At 44.1% G+C, this 13,048-nt stretch overlaps 2 protein-coding genes across 2 annotated transcripts; one reads left to right on the top strand and one right to left on the bottom strand.

Moving 5' to 3' along the window:
- Nucleotides 1–305: 305 nt before the first annotated feature.
- Nucleotides 306–6,077, top strand: I206_100880 (uncharacterized protein; the record flags this gene model as incomplete). Its single annotated transcript, XM_070202288.1, has 24 exons — nt 306–710; nt 775–1,032; nt 1,081–1,164; nt 1,227–1,501; nt 1,575–1,765; nt 1,818–1,936; nt 1,990–2,472; nt 2,528–2,562; nt 2,615–2,864; nt 2,927–3,080; nt 3,141–3,588; nt 3,653–3,893; nt 3,947–4,064; nt 4,112–4,255; nt 4,306–4,477; nt 4,534–4,615; nt 4,670–4,805; nt 4,856–4,948; nt 5,007–5,104; nt 5,152–5,385; nt 5,443–5,485; nt 5,553–5,590; nt 5,658–5,834; nt 5,922–6,077. The coding sequence occupies 24 exons, from the start codon at nt 306–308 to the stop codon at nt 6,075–6,077; spliced, it is 4,434 nt and encodes a 1,477-aa protein (XP_070058389.1).
- Nucleotides 6,078–6,215: 138 nt separating this feature from the next.
- Nucleotides 6,216–12,631, bottom strand: I206_100879 (uncharacterized protein; the record flags this gene model as incomplete). The annotated part of the gene is made up of 12 exons (XM_019152227.1): nt 6,216–6,353; nt 6,420–6,655; nt 6,718–6,808; nt 6,879–7,015; nt 7,078–7,468; nt 7,518–7,636; nt 7,687–7,845; nt 7,912–11,485; nt 11,547–11,603; nt 11,657–11,717; nt 11,776–12,382; nt 12,433–12,631. The coding sequence occupies 12 exons, from the start codon at nt 12,629–12,631 to the stop codon at nt 6,216–6,218; spliced, it is 5,769 nt and encodes a 1,922-aa protein (XP_019014365.1).
- Nucleotides 12,632–13,048: the final 417 nt, after the last annotated feature.

Here is a 13,048-nt window from a genome sequence, read left to right as displayed (position 1 = left end):
TTAAGCTGTCTGGAATGGACGAGGTAAGATAGATCGAGTGATCGATGTATGAAAGTTAGTTTTGAGTACTAGTCATCTGTCGGATGATACCATATCCGGAAATCCTGAATGATTGTCATTTCGCTGTCTACATATCCTTTGTAACCTAGAATAAAGGTAGAAAACCGAGATTTTGTGCATGAGAAAAGAGATGGCAACAATACGCCAGCGTCAGTTTAATACATAAAGCTCTCACAGTATTCGCCTCTAAGGCATATTGAGAGATTATCGCAGTAAATTCAAACCTCTCTTCGCAAACAAGCAAGATGTCAGGTAATTCGCAATACCGCATAACGCACCGAATGGTACCATTGATCTGCCAAGCATTGATCGCTGCTCCAGACGACGAGACAGTATGGCTAGAAGGTTTGAGAATGCTCGCAAACCCGAAACTTAAGCAGGCGTTAACTCTCACCAGCTCAATTTGGTTATCGCTGTTATTGCGAGGTTTGGAGATAACAAAACCTGTAGCGGTGATCAACTCTGCTTTGAATTTGCTTACTCATGTTTCAGAAATACTAGAGCCAATGAAAAGTTGTTTACTCAAACCACTCAGGGCATTGGGCAGAGAGAAACAATTTGAAAATATGGTAGAGTTTATCAATGTTGTTGAAAAGTTAGATTTGACTGTTTGGAACAGTGAGAAAAAGCCTATTGGAAGACCACAAAGTGTGAGCAGTCTTCCCTCTTTTCTGGCCACTCTCTTGGGATTGACTGAAATTCTACTCTGTTCAGGCAAGAACAGCACCAAACTCACAAGCAACTACACCATTACCTTCAGGTTCAGACCAAGCCCCAGCTCAGAAAGAACAACACCCCCTACTGGCTGAAATCTTGATCCATAACTTGCCACCTAAATCAAGAACTGTCCAACAAGCTTGGTCACAGACACTATTTTCCTCAGCTCATGACAACCCAAAGATCTGGTTACATAACTTGTATCAAGCCACTCTGGAGGCAAGCAATGTCCCTGAACTGGTTATTGCTTCTAAGGTAATTTCTATGCTGCTTAGCCAATCATCAACTTACACTCCTGCTTAGCTTGGACATCTGATTCATGAAGAGCTATTCCAAACTGCTTTCATGCACTGCTATGTCCAGCTTGAAGCAGATGCATCTTTCAAGGTGTGCTATTTCATTCTCCAATGAACCTCGTATTCAATCTAATATTACACCTTGATTTTCAGAATGTGGTAGACAACACCTTGATGTTACTTCTGAATGATCCATCAATCAGTCAGGATATCACAATAGTTATCCTTGAACTCATAGCATTTTTCAACAAAGACAAAAGAGAATTTTTGCCTGGTGTACACAAAGCTGCCAAGAATTGCGCTTTAAATCATTTTGATGGAGCCCTGAATTCACCTTTGCCAGGTATTGTATTATGGTATGTTGAACAAAATGCTGAAAGTTTTCCTATACAAGAGAATATTGCAAATTTAGTAGAAACCAACATCAGGTAAGGCTTCATTCACAACAGTACAGAACTTTCAATCAGGTAAAAGCTGACTGTTGAGACTTTACTGCTGCAGGGTTGGTTCAGCAGGTTATGATGCTGCTTGGAGTACCCTTTTATGGCTTGAAAGGGACTGGAAGGTGGAGGCTGAACCGATCTGGATCACACAGCTCAGTCATTGGCAACAAGCTTTAGATGCTCAGAATAAGCTTGATCACAATCAAGAAGGGACTACTTTCTCCTCTTTCAATACCAAGATGATCTGTTGTGAGTGTTTCCACCTCATTTATCACATGTGAAAGGCTAAAGTGGCTACTAGATCATGCCTTGGGCTGTTATCAGCAAGGATATGAACTGGCCCAAAACCTCTTCGAAGGTTTGGATGATCTTGAAAGGAGAAATACTGCGCATTGGGCCACTGCAGCTGCTTGGCATATGGTGAAAAATCTTTTCCTCACTGGGCAAGGGTCTGACTGACACAAAGTAAATAGGGAGACTTTGAAACTATGGCAGACTATCTTGCTTTTCATCCAAAAGGAACAAGTAAATCACTATACAAAGCAATAATTGATGTCCATAATGGGCAATATGCTTCAGCTTTCCACCATATCAGTAAAGCTCAAAGTTTATCATATGATGAAGTACAAGTCCAGCTTAATGTGGGACCTCAATTAGCTCATAGAAGTTTAGCTAAGACTGAGCTCCTAGTAGAACTTCAAGAAGTTATTCAGTATAAATCTCAACCAGAATTAAGGGAGAATTTAATCTCAACTTGGAAAACAAGGTTTAAGAAAAGCCATGCTGATCCTAATACTTGGCTTAAAAGACTTGAACTGTGGACTCTAGCTTGTCCGCCCACAACAACAGGACTCCAGAGTTGTTTTATTGATTGTGCCAAACTGTGTGAAAGTGCTGGAATGCATCAAGCTGCTGAAAATATTCTCAGAAAGATTACACCTTCCATCACACCTCTTGTAAGCTAACACTTTTTCTTTTAACCACATCATACTGCTAATTTCAATTACACAGGGCTGTAAAGTAGAGTATACAAGATTTAGATTTGAGTGAGTCAGACCAAATCATGTTGAATCTAAACACAAACTAAACAGCCTGTAGGTGGAAATCAGCATATCAACACCATGACCAACACAAAATGTGTCAAGTTCTTGACAGATTAATCAAACATACTCAAGCCTACATGAAGGATATTGGTGTTGATCAAGCAGAATTGGAGAGACAGGGATTAGGACTACAGCCACTGACAGTTCTATCAGGATGTGATCCCACACATCATCATACCCTGTCTAGGAGATACTTCAGGATAGCAGAATGGACTGCTGCATTGCAAGGAGATGACTGGATCACAGTAGGTTGTCACTTTTACCTCTCATTCAAAGTTGAAATCTACCAAGCTGAATTGTGTCACAGGATGAAACTTCCCAAGTCCTCAACTATACTTCTTTAGCCTCCAAGATTGACAATAACTGGTATGCTGCATGCTTCTCTCTTGCAGAGAGGTCTCTAGCAATTTTTGAAACAAATGAGTTTTCAAGGAGTGATAACATGGCTGTCAGTAGCTATAGTAAGTGCAAGTCCATACCTGGAACCTACACAGAAAGCAGGAGCTGATTCTCATTCTTAGTTGTGCCTGCTCTGAGAGGACTCTTCCAATCAGCTAGAACCAAAGAGAATCCTGAATTTGTCATCAAAGCTCTTCTGAGACTGGTCACTCTTTGGTTCAGATTTGGGGAGAATATAGCAGTCTTGGTAGAAGTAGAAAATCAGCTCAGTCTCACTTCTGTTGCTCCCTGGTTATCAACTATCCCTCAACTAATTGCAAGATTAGGAACGCCTAACAAGGAGCTTCAACACACTTTGATCAACTTACTCAAGAGTATTTCTTCACAATATCCACACGCTGTCATTTGGCCCTTGCTCACTGCTACCCAGACAAGTAAGTCTGAGCATCAGGAGGCAGCTAGGGCCATAACAAACTTTATCTGTACCATGCCTGATGGCATTAGACTGGTTGATCAAGCAGAACTTGTGGGAAGAGAACTGATTAGGGTTTCAGCAAGTTTGATGGAAAAGTCAGTACAATGTGTTGCTACCTGAATGGTTCCATGCCTTCAGCTGATGTCAATTACATTTCAGATGGAGAAGTATTATTGAGAAGATAATTCCAAGGACAGATCTGATGGATTGTCCATGGCATGAAGTGCCTTCAATTTGGGAGCACGATATGCTATACCTCAAAGCTCCTGAAACACCTGATGATGAGCAATTTGTACAGGTATTTGGAGATCAACTGTTCCAGGTTGATAAAGCCTTAAGGAGGTACAAGAATAACAGGCAGATAAGCATAGTCAACTTTGCCTATCAAGAACTATATAAAGTACGGGATTATTGCTTAATCTGTCACATATGTGCAGCTGACTCCTGTCATAGCTTTATGGCGATCTTGAAGCTCAAATTAATCAGTGGAAACAACCTGGCTCAAAGCTTCATCTTGCTGATACAGCTCCAAGGCTACTGTCCATTAGAGATTGTGTACTGACTGTTCCAGGTAAGTCTGTGATTTTCCAGGAGGGGCAATGCTGAACAGCCTGTCAGGACAATATGATCCAAATATGAAGCTGGATGATCAAGCTTTCATTGATAGCTTTTCACCCATTGTGGATATCTTATCTTCCAAGATGCTTCCCAGAAAACTTGTTATCAGATCTTACACAACAGACTACACTTTCTTGTTGAAAGGTAAGTTAGTCCTCAGCTTGACTAAGCTGCCGTACTGACAACTCTTACAGGTAATGAAGATCTGAGAGGAGATGAAAGGATAATGCAGCTTTTCAATCTGATCAATACAATGCTCAGCCATAATTCAGATGCTTTCAGTAGAAATTTGCATCTCTTGCCTTATGAGGTGATCCCTCTTTCACCCTCTGCTGGTTTGGTAAGCTGGGTATCAAATACTCAACAGTAAGATTTTCTCAGATAGGTTAGAAGCCCATGTCAATGGCTGATCACACTTGCAGGCTACAATCAATGATCATGTTTAATAGAGCTAAAAATTACCAACAAGATCTGAATGATAAGGAGACTGCTTCATTGCTTGGAGTAGGTCTCTTACCAAACCTAAATCAGGAATCCTGACACTAAAATTGATTTTAGCATGATCCCAAAACATGGAATCCCAAGCGGGAAAATCCAAGGTTTGATCCACCTGCAGAAATGGACAGGTATGATAAGTTACCTATCCCAACAAAGGTAGAAAGGCTCAAAGCATGTCTGGCTCACTCAAAACAGAGTGAGTATCCAATCCCCTGTACAGTCTTTATTCTGACCGCTATCTTTCAGGTGATTTGAAAGATGTTTTATGGCAGAAAAGCCCTTCATCCGATATTTGGATTAGAAGAAGGACAAACTTTGCAAGAACAGTTGGAGTCAGCAGTGCGTCAATCCGTTTGAATTGTTTGACCTTTTGGCTTTCAGCTCATTGATATGCTAGGTTTCGTTGGGTATATCATTGGACTTGGGGATCGACATGGTAGTAATATACTAATTGATCAACTAACATGGGGAGCACTTCACATCGATTTCGGTGATGTAAGTGTAGCGTAATAAGGGTAGTAATGTAGCTAACATATTTACAGCTTTTCAATGTTGCTCAAGAACGATCTTTCTTACCTGAAAAAGTACCCTTCAGGTTAACGAGAATGATGACTAATGCATTCGAGCTCGCTTCAAGAGGTGGGCTCGATGTACCGGGAACAAGAGGTACTTTCAAGCAAGCTTCTTTGATCGTAATGAACGTTTTGAGAGATAGTAGAAGTACTGTTCTAGCTATGTTGGAAGCTTTCCTATACGATCCATTGCTTTCTTGGACTGTAGGTCGGACAAACAGTTTGCGTTCGCATCGAAATTTGGTACTGATGATACGGTAGATCGGACCTAATGATCCTTCGAACGCTGAACATGGTGGGAGCGGTGAGTCTACCGGTCCATTTATCCGCAGATTTTGAAACTATGAATGATGATATCAACTCTGAAACAGCTCAAACATCAAGCGAAAGCAAGCCGAAGAAAGGCAAGGTAAGCAAATTCCTTTTGAAAATGAAGTTCGGTGTTCCAAGCTAAATGTTTATCATGTATTACCTAGAAACCACCCGTGCAAACACATATCGTTCCTCAAAGTCTCGCGCCACAAGGTATTCAAGGCGGATCAGATCTGTATGATCGAATTGAGAACTCATTGATCACTACTTATCTCGAGAACGATTCTTATATGGCCAAAGTATCTTCAGGTACAGAAATGACGAATTCGAAGGCTTTGCAAGTGAGTTTTTGACTATTCTTAACAAATTGTTTCGTCGATACTTGGATCGGATCAGTCGTGGCTGATATTTACGATGACGATTCTTAGGTCTTATCACAGATCGAGAAGAAATTGGTCGGATATCACAAAGATACTGCCCGCCCACTTACAATCAATAGACAAGTCCAAGCGCTCATTGAAGAAGCGACTGATCTAGAAAATCTATCCCAAGGTTATGTGCTAGGTTGGATCCCTCAATGGTAAGCAGTCGTTGTCAATATTACGAGCCAATTCAGGCAGCTTTTGTACACTGTAGACCTCTTTGAGGCATTAACAGCTCACAAAGTAATCTACCGTTCATATGCTATTATATTCATGTAGTTTACATCATGTCGATCGTACTTAGTCCTCCTCCATATTAGAATTGGAATCTGCCCCTAGCAGACCGGCTACCAATTCCTTGAGTCGCCTGACCAGCATACCATAGTACGCATCATTCCCTCTCGATGTCGATGTCGCCAGTTGCCTGAGCTTGAGGTTCTGCATTGTGAGGTCCATTGTCAATCTTCAAAATAGTCGTTACACTGAGAAATGGATCGCACTCACCACTTCCATATCGTCCAACCTTATCAAGGTACCCTTCAAGCTAGCCGAGACTTTCTCCAACATCCTTATGGTCCCCGCACCAGATCTAGAAGCCTCCATCTGAGCTCGAGAGCTGACAAAAGATCCCAATGACGCCGATAAGTTGTTCGGTCGAACAGGTTCAATGTGGCCTCTTGCGTCATTTGCGTAGAACAAGAGATGTCGCCATATGAGAAGTAATAGCGATTCAATCATGTCTGTGAAGCCGGCATCAGAGATCAGACACGTTTGAGAGTGAACAGGCAGTAGCAATACTTACTGAATATTGTTTGGCTCTTTATTACAAAAGCATCAGTAATGGCTTCCTCGGACAGAGCTTCGTCGCCAATCATATCGGCCGTTCGCAATTTCTGCACGATCCGAAAGCATTAGAGTATCTTCTATGAAGAACTGCGAATAGTCCGAATACAAGCAACTCACCTGTACATCCTCATCTTCCAATTCGCTACCATCTTGTAATCTATCTAGGATTGTTTCGTATTGGTTCGACACTTCTTGTACGTTCTCAGCCAGATCAGAAAGGCAGTTAACAGCCATCTGCAGAGACGGAGCCGAAGCTGACGTAGATCCGGCACGTCAGCTATCTGACTCTTCGCATAATCTGATTGTCTATACTCACCTAAGTACTTGGAAGTTGCCCCATTACTCCTCTGAGCTCCAGTGACTAAGACAGGATATCCTTGACCACCCTTCAGCCCAGTTGTAGCAGCCGTCAAGTAGCTCAAGAAAACTTGATTGAGTAGCAGGATCTCGCCTTCTAGTGCAATCTCGACCTCCTCAATCCATGAATCTCTGTCCAGATACCTGGCTGCGGTAGCTAAAGTAGCGAGATGGAAGGCACCAAACCCTGTTGGCGAATGCAGATCGTCCGTTGGGACTTTATGTATGACCATACATAGTATGGACACAATTAGTCGAGTCTCTTCAATATTAGTGGAAGTGATATTTTGCTGAGTATCGCGCAATAAACCGAGAATCGGTTCTCTATGAGCGTTCAGGAAACTCAAAGCCTAAGGGGGGAAGACGTCAGCTATAGCTCATCATCAACAAGAGACTCACATGTCCTGCGCCCGATCTGGATGATCGATGTAAGCTGGACAATGCCCTCGTCAGGAGTTGAAGAGAGCAAACCAAGACTCGATGCTGTCGTGCAATGATATCGGAAGCAGCAGCTTCATCTGCAACGAATCGTCAGCGCTGAATGTCGAAAATCAAACGTCTCGCTCACCTATGATATCTTCGCCAAGTTGTATATTGATGAAACCACAAGTAGCGAATACTTCGAATATACCCGCATCGAGCAATTCCTCTGCACCCTTTCGTGTGGACGCCATTGCAACGAGGAAAGCGATCTTGGCTTCGAATACCCAATAAGCGTGTAGGTTCCCTGTGAACTGAGTGTTAGCCACTGGATCTATGCGAGACTTGGAATGAGGGTCTGGCTAATACGTACCATGTTCTGGCGACAAGCATTCCAGCAAGGATAATTCCTTCTCCTTTATACTCCTGACAAAGAGCGGTAAATACCCATTGGATATTAAAGGGGATAATATGTGTCTATCTCGGTCATTCGAGCAAATCGATATTATGCCATTCAATAAAGCAAAGCATTCAGTCTTCCAAACATCCCTATCATCCATCGCATCTCGACATAAAATAGGTAAGAGTCTTTCTTTCCTGGATGCGAAGACCGCTATAGTCGCTTTTTGTAACATCGAAGCGGAAGATCCGACGAGACTTTCGTTTGACAACACTGATCTGTCATCTGGAATGTTGCAGGATGAGTTGCCGACTAATTGAAGGTATTGAGTGATGGCTGCATATAAGTTTCCTCGAGCAGTCTCCGTTGATCCAGGTTTGACAGCTGCGTCGGTAATTCTAGCCAAAGTAGCTGACAATCGATCGGCCGGCAAGTTGATGCCTTCAAATTCGACCAGGACGTTGATGAGGGTCGTCATAGTGACCAAGATCGCTTCGCACAGCAAATCAAGTACACCAGGGGCGAGATCTGCTTCTAATCGTTGTAGAATGGCATCAATGAGGTCGAAAAGTACTATCTCTTGCTGCTCCTCTGCGACATTCTTGAACAGCATGGCGAGTGACACCTTCAGGATCTCATTCCATGAAGTCAGGAAATTACCTTTAGCTATCGAGATTTCCGTTTCTCTATTCCTGCTTGCGAGTCGCTTGACAACGTAGTCTGCTTCAGCAACCATGGCTTTAGAAGACCCGCCAGTTACGGCACCTTGCCTCTCGAGTTGTCTTCGGAACGCTTTCAGTCCATTGGTTAAACCTTCCAAGTCCCACCAATCTGCATCGACACGCTTGTACTGATCGAAATCGAAAGAACCGTAGAATTCGAGATTTCGATTCTTATCTTCAGAATTCTCCGCCCATTGCACATCTATGGATGATAGTAAGTCGATGATCAGGGCTGGGTTTTGGCCCACCAATTCATCTTCCTCTAAATCATCCTCCTCGGTGGACCCACGGAATAGGGTTTGAGCGATATGGTTCGCTGAAGCACCGTGACCATCGTAAGTATATGTCTCAAGAGCAGCTGCGGAAAGTATCCATCGTTGGAAATCGAGGTAGGCGATCAGGGTCTTCGAGGTGGTATGCACCTCTTCGTCAAAGGTCTTGACGACACCAGTCGGTTGAGCGGCTTCAGGGCATATTCGAGGGAAGGAAGCGAGTTGTCGAGCGGAGAAACCGGTAACAGACATGGTGTATGAAAGGGTAGATCTGCCAGTGAGAGGGTGAGCAAATAATTGGTGAACCAGCTGTGCGCTTTTGGCGGCTAATAGCGGATGTATGTTGATCATTGTTTCACCGATAGGTCCGCCCAATTCAGCACCTTCGCACAGTTGTCGAAGGATGACATGTAGACACGATTCACCATCTTGCAGAGCGAAATCACGGTGACGGAAGTCGTAACCGAGAAGGAAATGAGCGAGATTGGGACTTGTGATATCGGCAGTAGTGCCTTCTACGAGAAGGTCGAGGATGTTGGACCGTATGATGACGGGTAAGGAGTCGAGTGATTTGATATCGCCAAGGAGTGCGATATGTTCGACAGAGGGCATATCATCGATATCTGGATCTTCTGCTTCCAATCTCCTGCAGAAACCTTGGGCTATACGTATCGAGTCATCTGAAGCATCGATGATGCCCGCAAGACGATTCACAGAAGAAGTATATTCCCCTCGGAAGACGTCACTTCGGCTGAAAACGGGTGATTGAGCGAGAGCGGCGATGATCTTGACACTTAGATAGGATATGGCGGAGTCGTCATCACCCACTAGCAAGGCGATAGCATTGATATTGCTGAGATGAGCGAGAAGATGGTTGTCAAGACTTTGCAGACCGTAAGGTCGCTTGAGAGGGTTGGTAGGGTTTCGAGTAGGGTCCGCGAGAGTCAAAAGGAGTACATCGACAGAGACAAGCTGGATGTCATGGACTCTGTGGAATATTCGGAGCATGCGAAGCAACACATTGTTGATTATGGTAGGCCGAGGTGTGGGTGTCGCGGATGCGTTGTCGAGCACAGAAGCAAAGACGGCGAATACGTTGGAATCGCTGAGGAGTCGAAGGAGAACAATGAATCCGGGCTCTTCCGATAAAGTGGAGGCTATTTGACCAATTGCTCGGCTGTTCGCTTGATTCAGCAATTCTCCCATGTTGAAAGACAGCAAGGCTTTCTCGAAGAAGGCGGACAAGGAATCAATGACTTCCCATCTTTCGCTGTCGCGGGTGTATCTTCGAACCTTGAGTGTGAGAAGAATTCCGTCCAAGATGTAAAAAGTACCTCTGCGAAGAGTGTTGACAAGGCGATTTCGCGAGGTATTTGACGATTCGAGATCACTGGGATCGGGTAGTAATGCAGTCAAAAAGTCTACATATGCTCGGCTCAAAGGATATGAGCCAGCGTCCTGCTCTAAATACTCCATTTTTACTAGCCATCCGACAGGCGGCGGGATTCTAGCACTATCAAGCTGTCGGGTGTCCAGTCCAGGGTCTCTAAAGGTTATTTTCTCGTAGAACTCTACCGCTTTGCTGAGCACATCGTCGTCTATAGGATCGCCTGTGCGCCTGCAGAACGCAGTGATAGCTCTAAGTACCGCAGCTTTCAGCTCAAACGGCAGATTTTCGCAGTTGAGGAAATCGAAAAGCGTTTGTAAGGGATAAGGTTTCGTTTGTAATAATGCGCCTCTAGCAGCAGGTGACCATCGGATCACGGTCGTCAAGACTCTCGTCCATCCAGCGCATATTTGAGCTTCATCATGAGGCATGGGATCGAGAGAAGTATTTCGTGTCGTTTTGATAGGCTCATATATATGAGGCATTATATCGATGTAGTGTTGATAGAACTTGAACAGAGCTGACCATGGTAGACGAGTATCTTTCATCTTCTCATACGACTTGGCTGAGCACGAAGGACCGGTGGAGATGGCCGCAAGCATATCCCAGAAAGCAGGCCCCGGGAAACCACCTCGTGTATCTAACACCGTACCTAGGAAAGTTGAGTTGTCCCATAAGTCATCCGCACTGTCGGGCGGTAATGATTTATAGATGATTGCCATCAGTGCAAGGAAGGCTTGATAGTTGGCAGGCGGAGGTGTGGATTGTGACCGTCGTACGGCGGCATCTTCTTCTTTATTCCGTAGAGTCCGGAGGAATTGCTTGCGTCCAGCAAGAAGATCCACTAAATCCCTGAATTGTTCAAACAGGAAACTATCATTGCTGGCGTCAGAAGCAATGGCGACTTTCACCAAGGCATCTAGATTGGCCTCTCTGACTTCATCTGGCTCTTCTGACCCTCTTTCGCGTCTAATTGAAAGCACTAATCCGTGAACGAACTGGAAGGATTCCCCGTTAACGGCTTCTAAAAGAAATTGTTCCATTTGATGAGCATCGATACCTGTCTGTACAACACTCGGGTCATGTCGAAGGCAAGACAGGTAAAAAAGCGACCAAGCAATTTTGACTGTTTCTCGGAGTTTGGGCAACGACCATTGGTCTTGAATCTGATTACGCGAAAGGAGCTAAGCATTTTTATATCGCGTCGGAACAACTGGGTAAACTCACTGTTAGACTAGAAACGATCTTGAGGAATTTAATATCGTGACACCAGTCTTCGGCGACCTGAATCATTGTCAGCATTATACTAGGTTCACTCCTCATCTTCGGTGGCTCACATCATAACGAGGGTCAGAGGCATCCATGGCTTCTAAGGGCTTCCATGCCGCGAAAAGAGCACTATCAACAGTTTGAAGGCATCAGCTTTGCATTAATCGGAAAGATGCAAGACACGCACCTGACGACCATAGCGATCAACCCATCTGCCCTTTCGGCTTTCTTTAGCCACTTCACTATCCTCACAACCTGGCCTCTACCCAGATGACCACTCTCGGCGATGATAGCCAGGATACTACTCATCTTATTTTGTTCAGCTCGCAAAGCTTCCACCCTGAATCGCAACAGTTCATAGTCCGCTCCACCACTAGCTCCACTCCTGAGTAGACCATCGATCTTGCTCTGTATGTTATCTAATTGGACTATTATCTGATCGACTAGAGCCCCTTCTCCTTTTCCTTGGCCTAACGATACTCTTGTATTTAATAAACCTAGAACCCAATCTTTGAGCTGTTCGAAAGCTCCTCCGATTTCTTCTTCAGGTGACAATATCGTCCGTAGAAATTCTCGCAAGAAATCTAACATATCGGTTTCCCATCGATGTAAAAGGTATACAGCTACTTCAGGTGTTGATCGTGAGGGGTATTGAAAAAGTTGTTCTTCAGCTTGTAAGGCTAATACAGCCGACAGCAACTGAGAAAGGGAGAGAGCCGTGGAGATAGTATTTGTAGTGTTCAAAATATCACCGGTGATATGAACGGAAGTCCCGGAAGCGAGTTGCAGGGGGTCTATGGGGACTTTAGTTAAATGTTGCCATTGCAAATTAGCGAGCACTCACTTTTCTCGATATACTGCTTATCAGCATCGTTCGGCCCAGGCAGTCGCGTTAGATTCAAGAGCCACGGCTGGGCCTCTTCTAGCTTTCCATACAGCTTCCTTAACGTTGAAGTGGTAGGCTGACTGACTACCCGACCTAGAAGATGTTGGAGGTCGCTGAAAAGGGAGGAATCCCATTCTGCCAGAGGTAAGCCGGACATGATTTTGCAAGAGAGTTGTGATGAATGAGGATGACCACCTTCGGGCGCTCTCTTCGAAGGCTGGCGTGATTGAGGTCAAAGAGGCGGTGATGAGAGCGCCTTTTGGGTATCTGTGATAGTTTAAATGAGGAAATATCAATCTGTTGAGAGCGAGTTGAGGTTGAACGTGAAGCAGCATAAATGTCGGGAGAGTTGATTTTCAGCGCGGTACCGGGATCAAATCGTATTCTTATAAACATTAGGATGAATTTGTAATCAAGCAATTGTACATCCATTAGAAAATGTGTATTTCAGATCATGCCGGTACTATTACATCATTCTTTTTGTGCTATTGTCAACTTTCTCTACTTCTGCTTTGCATAAAGCTTGAGATAATATCTGTAGATGAATGATTCGTATGACTCCCGACTGCTCCGA

This window comes from Kwoniella pini, chromosome 1 (assembly GCF_000512605.2).
Source record: "Kwoniella pini CBS 10737 chromosome 1, complete sequence".
Taxonomy (NCBI): domain Eukaryota; kingdom Fungi; phylum Basidiomycota; class Tremellomycetes; order Tremellales; family Cryptococcaceae; genus Kwoniella; species Kwoniella pini.
The sequence above is the reverse complement of the archived record's forward strand: the minus strand, read 5'-3'. Positions and strand labels throughout refer to the sequence as shown.